Below are 19,174 nucleotides of genomic sequence, written 5' to 3'. Positions count from 1 at the left end.
TAGATAAATAAATAAAAATAGTTTCCACAGGTTTTGTGATTTGTCTGAGGTGAAGCAGGGCATCTCCAAAGCCGCTTAAAGTGGATCTGCTTGCTCCCGAAAAACTACTACCACTGCAGAGATCCAGAGGACGCAGATAGTGTCAGACAGTACAAGAATGATTACTTTCCCCCTTCAAGCTCTCCATAAAAGATAAATGGCTCTTGGGAGAGGGGGAGGGAAGGGAGAGCACATGTAGTTTTGTGACTGACAGGTCTAACTTCCAACGAGGGAATAAATTCTTCGCAGTGCTTTTGGGAGGAAAGTAGAAGGAACTTATCAGCTGGTATCAAATCTTTTCTACATGAGGCTTTTAAACTGCTATTTTACCGAGGCTTCTGCTTCCGGATTGGGAACCGCTGTTGGCTTAGTCTGCGAGCTGTTAAAAGTGATTTTCCTTCCATCTGTGTCCTAGTATTATCTCTGCTGAAGAGAACACATCTAACAAGAGAACACACACTATCTCTAGGCCAGGTTTCTCCTCAGGAAACCTTTGTATATTATTTATTATTAATAGCTTTAATAGCACTCATTATTAACAAAGAGCATCATGGTCTGGTGTTTCCTCATAACTGGACTGTGCTGGAGGTCACTATATCTACATTCCCTTGGTCCAGCTGCCTATCAAATCATGAGTGTGCTTGCGTATTACAAAGCTATACTCCTTTTCCCAACACTGACCTGGTCCAGGTAGATCGTGAGATATTCCTCCCCAATCTCCACTCTTTTCACAAGTGGCTGATGCTTAAGCTGTGAATAGGGAATGAAAGTGTTAAGGCCCAATCCCAACATCCCATTTTAGCAATGAAGGGAGGAGTCATCCATCACACAAAACAACAACAGGTCAAAAAGAGCAGAAAAAGATGTCCTCCAAATGTCCAGTGCAGAAGGAAAAGAGCTGCATGGCATGCTCTTTTATCCACAATACATTTTTATATATAAAAGCCTGCTTCAGTTAGCTATAGCTATGAGCACCAACTTGCCATGTTTTAGGAATAAATTACACATATTTGGGGTTGGATCCAGACTTGGCCTCCCAGAAATGGAGAGGCTCCTTTCATCTGTGGAAGAGACCAAGATCCGTTGGAGGAGGGGTGGGGGAGGTGATTTTTGCAGATTCCCCATCCCCTCTGCAGGCCCCCACACTACCCCCTGCCCCACTGTTCCAGAGGGTCTCCAGATCCTCCAAGAACAGTTTTTCAGGGGGCACAAGGGGAAACACAAGAAAATCCCATGCAGAGAGTTCCGCACACAGGCAGTGTAGATCTCAAGCCTTTGAGAAGAAAGGACAGGGTTTCCCACCCTTGCAAAATCTATCTATATCTTAATCAGAACATGTTGGGAATAAAAGAACGATCAATGCCTGTTTTCTTTCTCAGTCAAATAGGTCCCCATGTCTCTGTGAACAAATGGAACTCCTTCTTTGAGGAGGAGATGGCTTCCATCATCGTTGTCATCACTTGCCATCATGATCATCATTATCATCCTTCTTAACATTTGTATTGCAGTTTCAAGTGTCGAGAACGCTTCATGTGTATTACCCAGACGTAATCCTTACAAAGTTCATTGGCATACTCGTGTTTTCATTAGGTTGAGCAGTTGCCAATTTTGATGGCAACATTTTATTTGTTGCAAGCTCTAAACAGCAGCACTGAGGTGGAGAGAAGAGTGGCTCGCTGAAGGCCAGCTAGAATGTTCACGGCCGAGGCAAAATTCAAGCTGGGAACTTCCTGATTCACAGCTCAACCTCTTAGTCACTATGCTACACCAGCATCCATTGCTGGATATGCTACACCTCCATCCATTGCCATTTACAAAATATCGATGAAATTCATCCTTGGCAATTTCAATCACTCTGGGCTGTGTGAGTCCTTGTTATAAGAGATCCCATCTAGTACATAGAATAATGAGCATGAACCAATTCTTAGCTCATAGGCAGAGGCACTGGAGCATATGGCCCCCCTCAAAGCGTTTCCTAGAAATCTTCGATGGATGGAGTAAAATGAGACTGCCACTACCAGCCTTTTTCAATCAATTCACTAAAATAAAGTATTTCAAAGCTGCTGTTTAGAACATGCAGTGGATGGCGCATACAAACAAAATGCTGCCATCAAAATTGCTTTACAGCCCAGCCTACTGAAAACATGAACATAACAGATGAAGTTTTGGAACAAGTTAGTACAGCAATATGGAGCTTGGGACCAAGATAATCTTACAGTAACTGATTTTTCCCATGGTTTGCAAAGACCATTTTTCTCATGATTTGCAGAGTTTGGGAAATCTCACAGCAACTAAATTGTTAAAATTAAACTGTTCTGGCAATTTATCCATTTAAACATGGATCATTGATGTTTTGGTGAGTTTTCCACCACCTTTTGTGACCTATTTGGTATCACAGATCTTGATGCGCTAATTCAGCTTGTCCCAACTTGGTGCCCTCCAGATGTTTTGGACGATCACTCTCAGCATTCCTGATCATCTGCCATTCTGGCTGAGGCTGATGGGAATTGCAGTCCAAAATATCTGGAGAGCATCAGGTTGGGGAAGGCTGCTCTATTTCAATACATTATTTGGAACCTGTTATGTTCATTGTGATGGACTCCATTTGAATTTCTAAGCTAGTTTCTGTCCTGCAGGAGAGGAAGGGGAGGGGGGTACTTAATCCAGGCAAAATAGACTTACGAAATAGTTAGTACCCTGGACAGGATGGAATCCAGACAATATCTTCACCTGTATAATGGCCATGTTAGAAATATCTCGGCTGCCAACATAACTGTCAGAAAGAAGAGAGAGTTGAACATAAGCCATGTCCACTTCCCCATGGCACTCTGATTCTTAGTGCCCTCAAGTGTCTCCTTCTCTCACTAGTGATGGATGATCTCATCTCAGCTCAATTGGATTTGGAACTGGCAAAATGAACCATGTTCCCCCAAACTCACAAAATACTTACATTTTCCCCTGAGCCCAGATCCAAAATCCAGACCCTAATGCACTCCCAAGGACATAATCGGCCTGAATGCCACCCACATGTGAGCGCCTGGCCCTGCTCCACTGCCTGTTTCCCTTCCCGCTATCCTGATGGTAGCGATAGCAGTAGCAGCACAGTAATGGGGAAGTCTCCCTGTCTCCCTGGCACCTTGAACTCCACAATGGTACCAGTACCAAGGCAAAATTTCATTTTTTCAGGACACTTTAGTTCTCTCTAATGACATCATGCACCCTGGAAATGACGTGTTCCAAGAACCCTTGTGATGAACCAAACATTCCGCCCACACTTTTTTGGAAAGGCTTCTGAATAAAGGTGTTAATCTGGTACTAAAAGGGAAATAATAATTTTGCTAACAAAAGACTGAAGATGACTAATTTGATCTGGAATGGGGAAATGATCTGAATGAGGGTTTTAGGGAGACCTACAAGAAGACCTCCAAAAAGTCTCCAGATTCATATTTAAGAATCACATTTGTATGCCAGACTCTTGACTGCTGGGCAAATAGATCTTGAAGTTTTGATTTGATGCTAATTGATAACGCTGTGCACCCCTTCAGCGTGAGGCCTGAGTTCCAAACCAAAGCGGGGCACTTCGTGCCACTTTGTGCTGCTTCCGAAGTGAGGCTGAGGAGGCACAAAACGGCATGAAGCAGGTCAGGTCACTCTGAAGCGCTTTGGAGGCACTTCTGAGTTATCCAGAAGCCCAGCTGTGCCACCACCCAGCCCCCAGCTCCTTTGCTGGGCCCTGCAGGATCTATTTCCAGAAATATAGGGAGTCGCCATTTAAAAAATGGCGACTCCCTGTAACAAGAACATGGCTGCTAGCACGTGTCACAAGGGTCCAGGAGCTGGTGGCGGCGGCAGTGACTCCCTAGACCAAGAAGACGGCTGCTGGCACATGTCCTGAGGCCCAGGTAAGAAACGAGGCTGGCGCGGCATGGTAACAGCAGCAGAGGGGACCGAAGCAGGATTCGGCCATCCAAATCCCACTTTGGCTCCAGAGGCTGAAGCAGGTCATGTCCCCCCCCTCCCCATCAGCCCAAACTGGGTCAGGCCCACCTTGGAAGCCCTGAAGTGGCCTCTGAGGCAGATTGGGGGTCCCTGCACAGCCTTGCTAAGTAATATTATCTCACTCAGACTTAAGATTTTGCAGGACTGGCTTTGAAGAAAGGAAAAAAGGTGCAGCTGTCTTTACAAGTGGCTTCACAAAACAATCTCAAGGCCACGGTGGTGACCAACTAAAGTGAGTGTATGAGCAAAAAGAACAGAATGACTGAGCATGATCAGACACCCACTAAGAGGAGGAAAGCTACTGTTTTGACATTTCATGGTGGACACCTGCGGATAAGAGAATGTCCTTACTCGACGCTAGTTGGGTGGGGGAAGCCATAGCACTGAGCACAAGTGACAATATGACTGAAGATGACCATGAATTCAAAGAAGATGTACCAGGGGGAAATACGTCAGTCAAGATAACATGCCCAGATGGCAGACTTTTAGCCAAGTTTTAGGAAACTTCAAATTAATTTGTTAGTTGTAGCACCAGAAATGTTCCTAAAAACATATGGGTATAAAACGTGAGATTGTTGGAGACAGAGAGACACTTCACTTCCGATTGGTGAATGGGTGGTCTGATTACTCATGCACCCCATCTCTGATTGGAAGATAATTGTCTCATCACTCATTGGGGCCCGTGCTGATGGTCAGAGCAGGATTATAAAAGCACAGGCAGTAAGAGCTCATGTGGGCTGCTGCTGCTGCTGCCACTTCACTCTTGCACGGCTTCGCCTCTAAACTTTTCTGGGCCACCAGACCCAAGGATTTCGGTAACTGTGGACTTCTCTAGACTCTTAGACTTTATAACTTCAAATATTTTCTGAGCTTGAGACTTGGAGTTATTTCTGAAGATGGGACTTAGAATTATTTCAAAGTCTTGGGTTTTCCCTTTCACTCTAACTTCTACTTTTATTCGTCACATGCCTAGAGAAACTTAATAATGCTTTAGCTTAGTTTTTTATATTCAAGTAATGTGCAGGAGGAGGAAAAGGGAGAGTTAACCATTATGTTTTAGTTTAGTTTAGTTTTAGCTTAGCTTTAAACCGTATGTAATAAACAGGGCAAAATAGGAAGGAGGAGTCATAACAATGTTAGAAGCTCAAGCTGTTATTAGCTAAATTTGTAGTGGCTTTGGCAATTGCAAGTCTTTTAATTAATCCCATATCTTTCTTGCATTCTCTTTCCCTGAAAGTACAGAGAAAGTTTCTAATGCTCATATAACTGCCATGCCACCACTTCCTTTTAATTCTGTAATTTTCTAAAATAAAGCATTAAACAGATTTCAATTTACAGTTCTGTTTTTTTATCTTTGTCTGTTTGGACTGGTTACCTGCTGGGGTGTTTAGAACCTGTTTGTTGTAGGTTCTGAAGTTAAACAGGACTGAAGGTATAAAAGGCCATGGCTCAACTGTGATAGATCCCCAAAATTTATATCTCTACACATTCATCCATGCCTCAGCTCATGTTAACAAGGCACAGAAGAGATCACCTGGAGGATGTATGAACAGGTCCCCCCAGGCTAATGACTGGTCAGTTTGAATTTTCCTGCTCTGGGAGTTGCCCAGCCCCCAGAGAAATATCTGCATTATGAAATCTTGTCTTTTGGCTCATGGGCAAAGAGTCAAGGAGAGACTCTTCCACACTGTGGAGGCCCGGGGGAACACCACCCTGTAAGCTGCTGTGGTGAATTACTCTTAGGATCTTGATAAGTAAGGTTCAGTGAGCTAGTTATATGTTTCATTTTATGTTTAAAAGCAACTGACTATACTTCCACTTCTCTCTGCTTGGTTCTTTAATAAATATATTGGACTGGAAACTGGAGTTGATTTGATTGTCTTGCCTAGCTTGGAAGTTGGCCTACCAATGTGCTACACCAGGTTGTTGAGGAGTTTAAAGGAAGCTCTTTCAAAAGGGCCTATCCTTCTCCATATATAAACGCCATCTGCCTGTCTTCTCCTGTGGGCAGAATATTAAAAAGACATGGGTGTGGTGGTGGAGCTACCTCTGAGGAATATAGCCACAAAGGGTGTCTTGCACCATGTCCTTGCAGGGTGGAGATGCAGACATAGGTGCACCAGGTTGGATTACAATGCAAGCCAGATAAAAGCTTTCAGAGTAAACGGTGCTTGGTTTGTAATGCAACTGAGCATTACCAAATAGACAAGTCTGTATTCAGAGCTGGGCAAAGACAAACTTAGGCAACATCACTACCTCTCACCTTGCACTGATACTAAGGGCCAGGATGCGGGGTGCTGTCTGTAGTTCACATTCTTTCCCTCCTACTTTCACATCCAGGGTGAAGGTTTCTGCACTCTTCAGGGGAGGCATGTTATATCGCAGAACTGCCTAACATGAGACAAGCACCAAAACACAACAGTAATGTAGTTGCACAACAGCATGTAGCCAACCTGGAGCAGAGCCCTGGGGAGCTCATCTTTTGGAGGAAGACAAGCAGCCTTTCCCCACCTCTCAGTCCCTTAAGATAAATACTTTTCTGTAGCTGTAAACTCCAGTTTGATGTTAAGCATTTGAACTCATCTCATAAATGATGAAGAACCATCTTTGCAAAAGCTTTCTAAAAAATTAATAATATGGCAATTGTTACTGAGCTCAGCCATGATTACTATTACTGCTGCATTTTGTTGGCATCACCCCAAGCATCTTGTGGTATGCTTCTAGAAAGGCTGCTTAGGCAAGGAATTCATGGTAGCTAGGGGCAAAAGGATCCTGATGGTAATGTGCAAACTATTAGCACCTGAGGTTTGTAACATTTGCAACTTGTATGTGTCCTCCACTGAAACTCTTGTGCTCCTTGCCTGTACCCTCTAACTGCCCTTGAGTCCAAACCCTCTTTGAGGACATTTCCTCATAGGACCCAACATACACAGACACTCTGCTGGATTCCTCTAAGGTCCTCCAAGGGTTTGCTTGGCACACTGTCCATTCTCTGTGATCCACCCCGAAGCACTACCCCTCCTTCTGGGGCCAAACCCGTGTTTCCAGACCCAGAGTTTTCTCTCTTGCTTGTGCTCCCTTACTGCCCTTTATATCCATACAGAGCTTCATACCCTGTCAAGAACCCATTGCTGCATTAAGCAACATCAATTTCAACCTATCATTGCCTATATCAGCCTTGGACTCCTTGGGATGGAAGACCACTGTGCACACAGCAGTCTTCATTCCCATATAAGCAAAGGCCCCATTATTTATTCATTTGTGACCAGGAACTTGGAGAGATGAAGGTAGCCAGTGCCCTCCATGAATTTCCAGGTGACTGTGAACAACTAGGCATTAAAGCCCTTTGTTTTCCCCTTCCTCAGAAACAGGTAAATATTTGACCACTCTGACTTGACATCTCTTTCCCTTCCCTGATTTATCCCAACGTCTGCTCTGCCTGTCATATGCAGCTGAAACTCAAGGTTTTCCCATTGCACCTAGGCCTCTATGGATGTTCCGCCACTTCCCTAGCGCCCTCCCTATTCATTATTTGACAAACCGCAACTCCCCACCTCTGTCTTCTCTTGTTCTATCACTATTAGCAAGAACAGTTTGCTGGTCCAGTGCTAGGTGGTATTATACCAACAATGCTTTCCTTCTGCAATTATTTCTGTTAAAATAAAAACTGTTCTGCTTCAAGCTAAAGTTCTGACGAAGCTCTTGAGCTACTTTCCCCAGTGTATCTAGTAGAGAGGATAATCCGCCATGTGTGTGCCATGCCTCTGCCCAAGATACTGGTATTTCTGTGTCTCTTGAGTACAAGTAAGATAAAGGACATAGGACACAGTAACATAATTTCAGAATTGTTCTTATAGTTTTATTATGCTTGTGGTTTTATGTATACTGCATTAGTCACACTTGTAGGAAGTTAGTTCATAAATTTGAAAAAAAATAGTTTTTTTTTTTAAACAATAGTTTTGTCATCATTACTATTCATAATTTATACAGAATTTATATAGCATTTTCAGTGGTTAACTGAAAATGGAAATTGAAGTCTCCTACATCTGCACCCAATTCCACAGTTTTCATCTACCACAACCACCTCTGCCCCTTGAAGGAGCTAAAAGAACTGGTATTCCCTGGGCAGAGTTGGCGTGATCTTAGTAATCTGCTGGTGTCTCCTAATGGATACCTCCAACACAACAAAAATGCTGTCATGTATCAACACGATTTCAACTAAGTATTTTTGCTGGGTTGTATGTGCTGCTTACAAAAGTAGTTACATTCAATAAAAGGAATGGGAGAGGGCAATTCTTGGCCATATTTCCATGCCCTACTAGGATGACTTCACAGTGTCGGACACCACAAGAGAGCAATGAACTATGAAACACTAGACTATGTGACTAGTCAACCTGGGACTACTTCTGGTCGTTATAAGTATGTTATTTTCTCATATGTTTTCCCTAATAAATACAACCTTTTAAATACACAGAAATAGTTATGATACGTTTATTGGACTGTTATTTCAAGAGAGACCATCTGAACCTCTTGGTACTTATTGCTATGTTTTGAGGTGTAGGTTTACTAAAGGAGAAAAGGTGGCCCAGAGGTACTGATAGTAAACTGCTGGATGCACCCTGTGCTCCAGCTATTTGCAGTGCCTAACCAAAGCACTGCTCCTGAAGGTGTCAATGAGAAACTCAATGACAACACGAAGCTCCTTTATAGTGACTCAGACCATTGGGCTCTCAAGCCCAGTATTGTCTCATTTGATTGGCATCAGCTTCCCAAGGTCTCAGGATGGGGTCTTTCCCAGCTCTCTTACTAGACGGCCATTTAACTGGAGATGCCAGATATTAAACCTACACATGGGAAACCATATGTTTTACTACTGAGATGTGGCTCCTAAGGTCTTCAGACTGAGAACCTTCTTGGTTTGTGTCACTACCAAAATCAAGTGAGAACACTTTCCTTTCCCTAACCCGCTCAGGTGACCACCTTCATTGAAGGTACCACTTACCTGTACATAGCCACAGCCATTTCCAGAGGCCTGTACTGTGTACTCCCCAGGTATGTCTGGAAGGGTTGCCTGCTGCAGGACCAGCCGATTGGTGTCATACACGTGGAATGACTGTTGGAAGGTCTGATCAGAATTCACTGCTATTGAGAGGTCTCCAGATCTGGCATATGTCACTGCCCCATATTTGGCCATGCCTTGGAGAGCAACCACCGTGTCCTGGGAAAGGAAAACAATTGCACTGTAGCCCATGAAGTCCAGGAGGAAGGAAGACACAGGATCTACCCAGCTTAACACTGTGCAGTAGGACCTGCCTCTCAAGAGCACGGGCTTCTTCTTAAACTGGACTCAGCAGAGGGATACAAGTGCCTGTATTTTTCCTGCTGGGGGTATAACAACAGGTTGGGGTGGGAAAACAGTGCAGGGGGAAAGGGTCACCCACTCCCCCCCAGTCTCCAGTCAGATCCACCCCACCCCACTGTTCCAGTCAAATTCAGAGTCCCCCATGCATGCTGCATGTAGATTGTGGATTTCCTGCATCCCCTACAGCTTGTCCCCACTGTCTTATTTGAAGGCTATGCAGACAAGTTCACAGAAACGTGTTCACATTCCTGTCACTGGATGTCAGGTGCTATGCTAGGGTCAAGCGGTTCCAGCTGGCCCAAAAAATCAGTTGGGCCCAAGAATCCAGTGCCTGTATCCTAGGCTGAAGAATTTCTGGCACTCCAGGCAACCTCCATAGCCAAAAGCAGCACTGAGAAGCAGTGGCGGCTGTGGTGAATAGTTTCTCTCCTCCTTTGCCCTGCAACATCCAGCTGTTCTCCTGACAATAGGAAACTCATATGAACGTCATCCTTCTCAGCCCCTTTCTGTCTCCGATACTTCTCTGGGTGAACTGATGTAAGGAAGGTGCCAGTGTGGTTTTGTCGTCAGAGAGTTGGATTTAGGTCAAGGAGGGCCAGGTTTGGTTCCCCACACAGCCACAAGTCTCACCTCGGGGCAGTCACTTTCTTTCAATCTAACCTACCTCATGGGGTTGTTATGAGGGGGAAATTGAATGATTCACCACCCTTGACTCCATGGAGGAAAGATGAGATGCAACGGTGACAAATTCTGAATCCTTAATAAACTGTGCAGAAGAAGGAATTTCAACAGATGAAGCTTGCTCTGTTTCAACAAGAAAAAAGTTCTGTCTCCCACACAGCTATTAAAGGTATAGGATCCCCCTTTCCTTGTTTATATCTGGTCACCCACGCTGCCAAGCCCACCCTACCCACTATGACTCTGTTTCTGACTCTTCACTTTATTCCATTCAAATTATGCAGCCAGAACAAAACAGCAATATCACCATTTTTAAAACCCATTTAATTTGCCCATCTCATCTGGCCTGGTTCACACATAACATTGACCCATGGTTTGTTGCCCTACCCAGTGTTTGTCTGGCAAATGATCAAACAAACCATGTTTTTCTCAATCCCTGAGTTGTTTATTTCGCTTCACCTTCACTTACTCCCTCCCTGTATCCCAAATGCCTTTTTGGTGCTGTATGACTGGCATGTAGAGCAGATGGTTTTTTTGACCACTCTTGCTCGCCACCTCTGTAGCCTGGTGAAACAACCCATGAACAACCCACAGTTCTGGGTTCCCAGGTAATGAAAACCCATGGCTTAAACAACCCAGAGTTCACAACCCAACAACAAAGTATAGATTCTCTTTATGGACTGTTGGTGGTTAGCAACCGATGTTCGTTAGCATGTCCACATTCACACATCATGACAACCCAGAATTCAACAACCCACACAACGGGTTAGCGTCATGTACGAACCAGGCCCCTGGATCCCAGAATTTGGCTTTTCTGCTCACAGATTTTGAGAAAGCCAGATGTGCTGGGGTGGGTCGTAGCTATGAGAGAGGAACTGTGTTACCTGAGTGGAGGCAAAGCCCCCATAGGCATTCTGCTGCTTGGCCAACCAGGCCACAATGCCTGTAGCCTTTCCAAGATCCTCTTTGCTCACAGGTTCAGCTGTGAGCACAGCCAGCAAGACGTATGCTGTCAGCTCCACACTCAAAGAGTCAGGTTGGGACCAAGGATCCTGGTTGGAAGCTGGGGCAGGTTTTTGGCTCCAATGTATCTGTCCTCCTATCGGACAAGAAAAAGAATGCTTACCACTTGGAACAGCTAATTTAATTCTGGGGAGATAGTTTGAGGCTAATGTCCAGCCCATGAACTGTATGGGAGGGAAATCAGTGTGCAGTTTCTCCAGTGAACATAAACTGACACTGGCAAAACTGTGCTCATTCAGTAATGGCATATGAAGTGGTGTGACACCGTTAGCAAGCTCACATACTCAAGATCAGGAAACACTGGGGGACTTCTTACCCTGTAACACATTCCAAATAACCCTGCGTGCAGACAATCAGGGAAAATGGTATTTCTTTCCTTACCCATTCAGTACATGCTTCTGGGCAGTGAGAATTCTAAACTGCATTTGTGACTATGAAATGAAGCAAGGATATTTGCACAAGTGGCAACTCATCAGCCAAACAGAAGGAAAGGCTCCTTAAGGGATCTCACTGTCATCAAGTGAAACACTGTCAGAATGAGGTGCCAGAAAAGTCATTTCATGGCTTAAGTTTTCTTCTTCCCTGCCATCCCCAAATCCCTTTCTGTCCTCTTCAGTCTAATCTGGAAGGGGTGGGGAGAAAGACTGGCCCCAGGCGTGAGTGCCTTGGGACTTGGAGGTGGCCCAGAACTGGGAGGGGCTTCAGGGGAAAATTCGTAGGCAACTCCAATGTGCCTTTCCTTTGCTGCTTCACTGAATGGGAAGCAGTAGTATCCATCCAAGGGTACCCTCCTCCACTGTAGGAAAAAGAGAGCATTTTGTAACTAAACCCTGAAATGCAGTGTGAATGAGATGCTGCTGCCTGACAGGTTTTAGGTGAGTAGGCCACCTTGAGCTTATGGAGAAAGCAATGAATGAATTTCTGCACTTTTTTCTCTTTTCTCTTAAAAGTGAGGCCTGAGCTAGAAGAGGAGCAGTTTCTCAGTGTCCTAATTGTCCTCTGAATACATACCATCTAAGGACGGTCTGCAAAAATTACAGGGGAAATATTTATTTATTATTTCACAAGGATGGATAAATTTATCAATTTCAGTTTTTCTCATCCCAAACTTTGAGATTTTTTTAAAAAGTTGCATGAAAACATGTATGCATTGTTGCACATTTCTCCTACTACATGCATTTTTGTTTGCAGTTTTGCCTAATGTACACATTTTTGCAAGCAATTTTCCTAAGACAAAGCATTTTGAACACTATTTTCAATTATACTCTCATTTTTGTTTGCACTCTTTTTGTACGCATATTTTTGATTGGGGAACTTCAGTTTAAAATGTGTAGAAATGTGAATTTCAAAGGATAACTGAGTTTTGGTTCATGCATTGGTTCGAAAGTCCAAAATTAGGTAAGTTTGCATTTTAATCAACAGAATTTCTCTCCATCCCTATAAATTCTAATGCACCCAGGAGTGGCCAGTCCATATAGGTGAACTAGATGGTTGCCTAGGGCACCAAGTTAAGTGGAGCGCCAAATTCAAGGAAAAAATGCAAATTAAAAAAATACAAATAAAATAACAAAGTTGTCAATATTTTGATTCCCATGCATGTACAGAGCAAATATGACCGAGGCTGTGGAGCGAGCAAGGGACTGACTGGGCATGGTGGGGCTAAGTAAGGCTGCCTGCCTACCGTTGGGACCCAGTCCCCCTCAGCCGATGTGGGATATCCTCCTGCTCCACTGTGCTCCCAGGCAGGGAGTGAGAGGCTCCCTGATGGCAGCTACTTCCTTTGCCCTCAGAGGGCTGAGCCAAAATAGCCACCAGATATTCCACTGCCTCTCCAGAATCAGCAGATGGAAAGGAGAGTTAGAACTGGGTGCCATGTGCATAGTGGTGACACCTGAGCCCAAACCTCCAGATGATCTACTCCAGTGGCTTCATGTAGATAATGAACAGCATGGGAGTCAAGATACTTCTGGTGATCCTTATTTCCCAGGCTGAATGAGACAACAAGCCTTTATTGACATGCTAGAATTTAAATGCTAAGAAGTGTAGATAAATTACACAGTATAAAGTCCTAGGAAAGGTTCAGTTTGAGACTGCAGCTGCTGGATTACACATCTGAAACTATGCTCCCCCGGGAAAAACCTCTCCCTGCACGGAAAAAAGCTTGCAGAAGGGTAGATAAGACTCTCTCCTCATGCTAGCTGTCAAGAGTCAGGAGAATTTGATGTGGGGAAACATTAAAATATGTGATACCCTCCCTGGCATTCTGAAATAGTACAGTCTTAGGAAGTCTGTCCTAACTGAGTTAACAGAATCGATAGACTGGCTCTAAGAACATCACTGCTGACACAACATTCCCCTCAGTACCTGACTTGATGGCCTGCTGGTCTAATTTGGCAAGCAACAACTGCCTCATGGCAATGTCTCCGGCCAGTGAGAAAACATATGCCAGCAATGCCTGTGTATACACATCAGTAGTACTGGAGACGGTCTTTCTGAGGCAATCCAAGCCATTCTTCACCATTGGATCCTGGGTGGGAAAGAAAACACGTAGCTCTTTCAATAAAAGGGGATGGGAGATGTCCTTGTAGGGCACAGGGAAAGTGACTTTAAGAAACCCTCTCCTAGTAGTGTTGACTGTGGGCCAATGGAAAGTAAAGACTGGATAGCAAGGACATGTCCACACCAGCTATTTCCTTGAGAAGGGCGAGTGACTTCTGCACCAAACCCCAAGTGGAGAGCTCCACTTTTAGTTATGGAGCAACCAAGTAAGGTCCTCATTAAAGAGAGAGCCACTTCCCTCAGAGGATCTGAGTGATATCTGATCATTACTTTAGTTCTTGTGAGAAAGAGCAAGTCCAAATGTGAATACACTAAATCTGGAAATTCAAAATTTAAATTATATTACATAGTCCGTCTACCTGTCAATTATACAAAGTCTACAGAGTAACCAGAACAACATACATACTTCAGGTAATTCTGGAAATTTGAAGTTGACTCCGAATGATTGTATATATTCTGCTGTAAATTTGCTATGCATTTTAATAGCAGAAGCCCCCCAAACAGTTGTTTTTTCCTGGCACGTGCTAAGAGAATCTGCTAAAGCCTGGTACCTGCCAAGAGAAAATTGGCATAAAAACCAAAAGATCTTTTTGTTAAAGTTCAGACATCTTCTTAAAAGCTTCATGGACGCCACAAATGGGCAACTTTAGGGGGTCCAGGGGCCATTTTTGCCCCACCCCATGAGCCACAGTCTGCCAGGCAACTTGAAGAAAAGTTTAAAAATTGTTTAATGAAAAAAAGTGTCTGGAGCACTATGGAGCACCAGAAAGGTCAAATCTGGCTCACTTACAAGCTAAATTTGACACTTTTAGGGCTCTGTAGTGGGCTGCATGTTGCCCAGCCTTGATGTATGCCATTGTAAAAATGACATTGAAAAAACATGTCAGATTTTCCACTTCTTCAGACCCACATGAACCCTGATGTTCTGCAACAAGAATTCCTACCAAGAATTTAGGCTGTTCCCTTTATGGTGTCCAAGGAAGCTACATATTCCAAGGGAAGCTCGTGCACCAGTGGCTGCTGGGAGAGATTAGCCTGCTTGCCTGAGACTGAAGAACACTCACCTCAAGTGGCTTTTTGGCCTCCAAGAGTGCAGCAGTGATGTAAGCAGCAAGAGAGACTTCATCATTTACACCTCCCTGTGAAGCACATTGCAAAAGACAGAAAGATGGAGCAAGGCTATGAAGACATCTATGGGATGATTTTACATGAAAGAGAAAAGCCAACCTTTCCAAAGCTTGCAGCAATTAATAATGACCCGGGGGGAGAAGGGATGATAGAGGGGAAATGAACTACTTTAATGCTAGTCCCATTCTGGTGCTTATAGATCAACAGGCTGTCCTTAGGCAATGGATTGGGCAGGGGGCAGAGTGGTGGCAAGGGGGACGGACAGCTGTGCTGCAAGAAGACTAGAGGCTCCTTCACACCGGGCTTTTATCCTGCCATTGAGATTGATCCTTCATAGAAGTTTGCGGGCTCTTTACATGACGCCGTGATCATCCTAGGCATCTCCTGCACTAAATGCCCTTTGTTCCGTTTTTAAATAGATGGCAGATAATGAGCTATCAAATTACCCTGTTGTGTTCCGCTTCAGTTCCCTCCGACAAAAGAGTTAAAGTGGCAAGAAGAGGAGCGAGATCAATGAAAGATAATGGAAGACTCAGCTATGGGGCAGAAGGAGAGGGGAAGGGGTGAAGGAGAAGGAAGCACGTGGGAAAGGGAGTCATTGTGATCCTGCATTTAAAATGGAAGCAGAAAGCCCCATTTTAAATGCAGGATTTTAGGCAGGTGTAGAGATGCCCTAGGTGTTTGTTACAAGGGAATAGTGCTTTGTTTTTAGACTCTGGAGGTATTTGCCAAGTTGTTCTTTCTCTTCTTTAAAAAGGCATTTGTCCTAATACAGATCCTTGTGGGACCCCACTATTTACTTCCCTCCATTGGGAGAATTTACCATTTATTCCTACTCTCTGCTTTCTGTTCTTTAATCAGTTGCTGATCCATAAGAGAACCCATCCTCCTATTCCATGACTGCTAAGTTTGCTCAGGAGTCTTTGGTGAGGGACTTTGTCAAAAGCTCACCCCTGTCTACATGTTTATTGACACTCTCAAAGAACTCTAAAAGGTTAGTGAGACAGGACTTACCTTTGCGGAAGCTGTGCTGATTCATTTTCAGCAGGGCTTGTCCTTCGATATGCTTACTAATTTCATCTTTAATAATGCCTTCAACCAATTTACCCAGAGCAGACATTATGCTAACTAGCCTGTAATTTCCCGAATCCCCCCTAGATCCCTTTTTGAAAATTGGTGTTACATTGGCCATCTTTCAGTCCTCTGGTATAGAGGCTGGTCTTTGGGACACATTGCATATTTTGGTTAGAAGATCAGTGATTTCATATTTGAGTTCTTTGAGAACTCTAGGATGGATACAATCTGGTCCCAGTGATTTATTTGCTTTCAGTTTATCAATAAGGTTGAGAACTTCATCTTTTGTCACCACTATTTGCCTCAGTTCCTCAGACTCCCTGAAAACATCGGTACCTGTCCTATATCTTCTCCAGTGAAGACAGACAAAAAGACTTCATTCAGCTTCTCTGCCTCCCTAGCTGGTTTCCTGTTTCTGCTATATTTAAAGAATTCTTTATTGTTGTCCTTGATATTGTTAGTGATATGCTCTTCAAAACACTTTTTTGCATCTCTTATTGTCTGCATGCATCACCTTTGCATAAACTTGTGCTCCCTTTTGTTTTCCTCATTTGGGCAAGACTTCCATTTTCTGAGGGAAGCTCTCTTTTCTCTAATAGCTCTCTTAACACTGCTTGTTAACTATGCTGGCGGACTTGGTGCTACCTTTCCTAACCTGTGATATACTTTTTAGCTGGGCTTCTATTATTGTGGTTTTGAGTAATCTCCGAGCATTTTGAAGGGATTTAATCCTCTTGACTCCCTCTTTTAACTTCCTGTTCTCCAGTTCCCTCATTTTAGAGAAGTTTCCTCTTCTGAAGTCAAATGTGACTGTGTTGGACTTCCTGGGCAATTTCCCACTTAAATATATATTAAATCTGATAGCACTGTGGTTGTTGTTTCCAACTGGTTCAACAACATTTACATTTTGTACTAGGTCCTGGGCGACACCATTTAGGATTAAATCCAAGGTCGCCTCCCCTCTGTTCGGTTCCACAACCAACTGTTCTAGGGCACAGTTGTTTACGGCATTGAGAAATTTAACCTCTTTCTCATGGTTGGAACATGTGTTTATCCAATCAATGTGGGGGTAATTGAAGCCGCCCATTATTACAACACTTCCTTGTTTGGAGGCCTCCCTGATTTTGTTTTCCATCTCAAGGTCACTCTGAGCGTTCTGGTCTGAGGGACAATAGCACGTTCCTAGCACAAAATTAGTTTTGGAGCCTGGTATTGTCACCCATAGTGCTTCTGTGGAACAGCCTACACCTTTTAGATGTTCTAGTCCACTTGACACTATGCCCTCTTTGACGTACAGGGCAACAGTATGCCCTTCCCTCTCCTTCCTATGGAGTTTATATCCAGAGACGACGGTATCCCACTGGTTCTCTCTGCTCCACCAGGTTTCCATGATGCCCACTATATCCAGGTTTTCTTTTAAAACCAAGCACTCCAACTCTCCCACTTTGGCTCGGAGGCGTCTAGCATTTGCATAGATACACCTATACATGGTATCCTGCCCCAGATGCCTCTGGCACGTGCATCTTTTGCTATGGGACTTTGGCCCCTCTGACTGGCTACGTGCTATGTAGCCAATCAAATGGGCCATAGCACATATGCATAGCATATGTGCCATGTCAATGACAGTCGTGCTACCACAATCCATATAACACTATATAATCCATGGCTGGTCCAAGACAATTTGGCATGAGGGGTGGAAAAGTCAAGTAATGATTCTCCCACCCAACTATAAATATATTAACAATTAATAAAATAATTTTGCCACCCTTAGTGGTACTTAAAATATGCTTCCTGAGATGGCCACCTCACTTTGCCTAATGGTAGAGCCGGCTCTGAAATTACAAGCAATGTACCAAGTAAGAGGAAAAATGCATTTCTCAAGAGACAAAGTATTGCGGTTTGAATGCAAATGAAATGTGTATCCCTGCAACAAAAGATATAGCAGTTGTGGGAGAGACATTTGGATTTTTTATAAGAGTTCATTGTGAAATAAAATTACTGTCTGTAAGTGTTCTTAGGGTGGCCTGAGCCTTGCAGACCTGGATGTCGCCACTGCTGCTTGAGCGGCTGAGTCTGCTGCCCCTCACTCTCTTGGGATGGTGGGGGTAGAAGCTGCACTGGCACAACAGGCCTTGATTATCCTGGGCCAGGCCTCAATCAAATGATGCCTCAATCAAATGATGGATCTGTGATGGCTTGCCAGGCCTTTGCAAAAGCCTAGGGAGGTTCAATAATGTTCTTGGTCATTTGACAGACCTTCGTACCTTACCTTCATTGCTGTATGGAAGAGCTTTCCCATATTGGCAAAGCATCCATTGGGCTGCTGGTTACTGGCCAACCACCTCAGAGCAGCCTGGATATTCTGGCCATCTATGAAGGTATATTGCTCAGCTTGGATGAAGCACTTGGTCACAAAAGCAGTCAGCCTTGGAAATAAATGGAGAAACCATATGAAAGCTTGATTACACAGAGATATTTCAGGTTGTTTTCAGAGACTACTGATTCAAGGTTGTTGCCCCAATCAAAAATTCTGTTATCTTCAGCTGTCCCAAGTTCACCTGCTCTCTTATACAACACAGCCCATTTTCCTTTGATGTCCCTTGTGCCTAAAGGTGCTTCCAGATGAGGCTTTTATCATGCCATCACCATGCCTCATGCATAGAATTTTAGGGTAGGTCCAGACAACTATGTCTTCCAGTCATAATTTCCCCATGTTTTCCCATTAATCTTCCATCTTTTTCCTTACCGCAGAAAATGAGTTAGGGAAAAAAAGATGGAATTGTTGCACAAGGCCTTCCAACTGTTAGTGTTGGGGTACCTCTAACTGGAAGCACTCTGAAGCTCCTACCCAGAACGCCTCTTTGCCCTCCTTAATAGCCCTCTTCAAAAGTCATTTTTTTGCGAAGGCTTTAGTTCACATCCACCAACTGAAATAAACTCGAAGGATATGTAACACCCATTTCCTCACTCTCATCCCCTTGACAGCCTTGCCTCTTGCATCCCCCTGCCACTCTTCCTCTTGTTTGGACCAGGAATGTGTTTGGGTTTTGTTGCTTTGTTTTTGCTTATAGAAGTCTGTAAGGCACCCTGAAGTAGCAGGGTTACAACATAAGAAATATTGAATGATGAAAATATCAGTACAGGATCAGAAGTACTCATTCTTCTAAGGAATGCTGTGAAAAGGCAGGGACTTACCATGTATTGCCTTGTCCATCGCTCTGCCCAAAGGCACTATAAGAACCATCACTGTGTTTGTACTTAAGTTCTCTCTGGTACCCTTGTGTAATAAAAGGAAACTGAGGGTCAGATGAC

General features: G+C 43.9%; 1 protein-coding gene across 2 annotated transcripts in view; it reads right to left on the bottom strand.

Annotated features, from left to right (window-relative positions):
- Window positions 1-19,174, bottom strand: part of A2ML1 (alpha-2-macroglobulin like 1) — an 87,040-nt gene that overhangs the window by 3,163 nt on the left and 64,703 nt on the right. For both annotated transcript variants that reach the window (XM_084835506.1, XM_084835507.1), the window contains 9 exons: window positions 19,058-19,139; window positions 18,132-18,288; window positions 14,725-14,799; window positions 13,466-13,628; window positions 10,963-11,177; window positions 9,041-9,256; window positions 6,302-6,429; window positions 2,722-2,812; window positions 721-789 (listed from right to left, as the gene is read on the bottom strand). In XM_084835506.1, the coding sequence (XP_084691632.1) occupies window positions 721-789; window positions 2,722-2,812; window positions 6,302-6,429; window positions 9,041-9,256; window positions 10,963-11,177; window positions 13,466-13,628; window positions 14,725-14,799; window positions 18,132-18,288; window positions 19,058-19,139 (1,196 nt within the window). The remainder of the gene's footprint in view (window positions 1-720; window positions 790-2,721; window positions 2,813-6,301; window positions 6,430-9,040; window positions 9,257-10,962; window positions 11,178-13,465; window positions 13,629-14,724; window positions 14,800-18,131; window positions 18,289-19,057; window positions 19,140-19,174) is intronic.

This window comes from Heloderma suspectum, chromosome 2 (assembly GCF_057233095.1).
Source record: "Heloderma suspectum isolate Gila_16-S chromosome 2, 16-S_ref, whole genome shotgun sequence".
NCBI lineage: Eukaryota > Metazoa > Chordata > Lepidosauria > Squamata > Helodermatidae > Heloderma > Heloderma suspectum.
The sequence above is the reverse complement of the archived record's forward strand: the minus strand, read 5'-3'. Positions and strand labels throughout refer to the sequence as shown.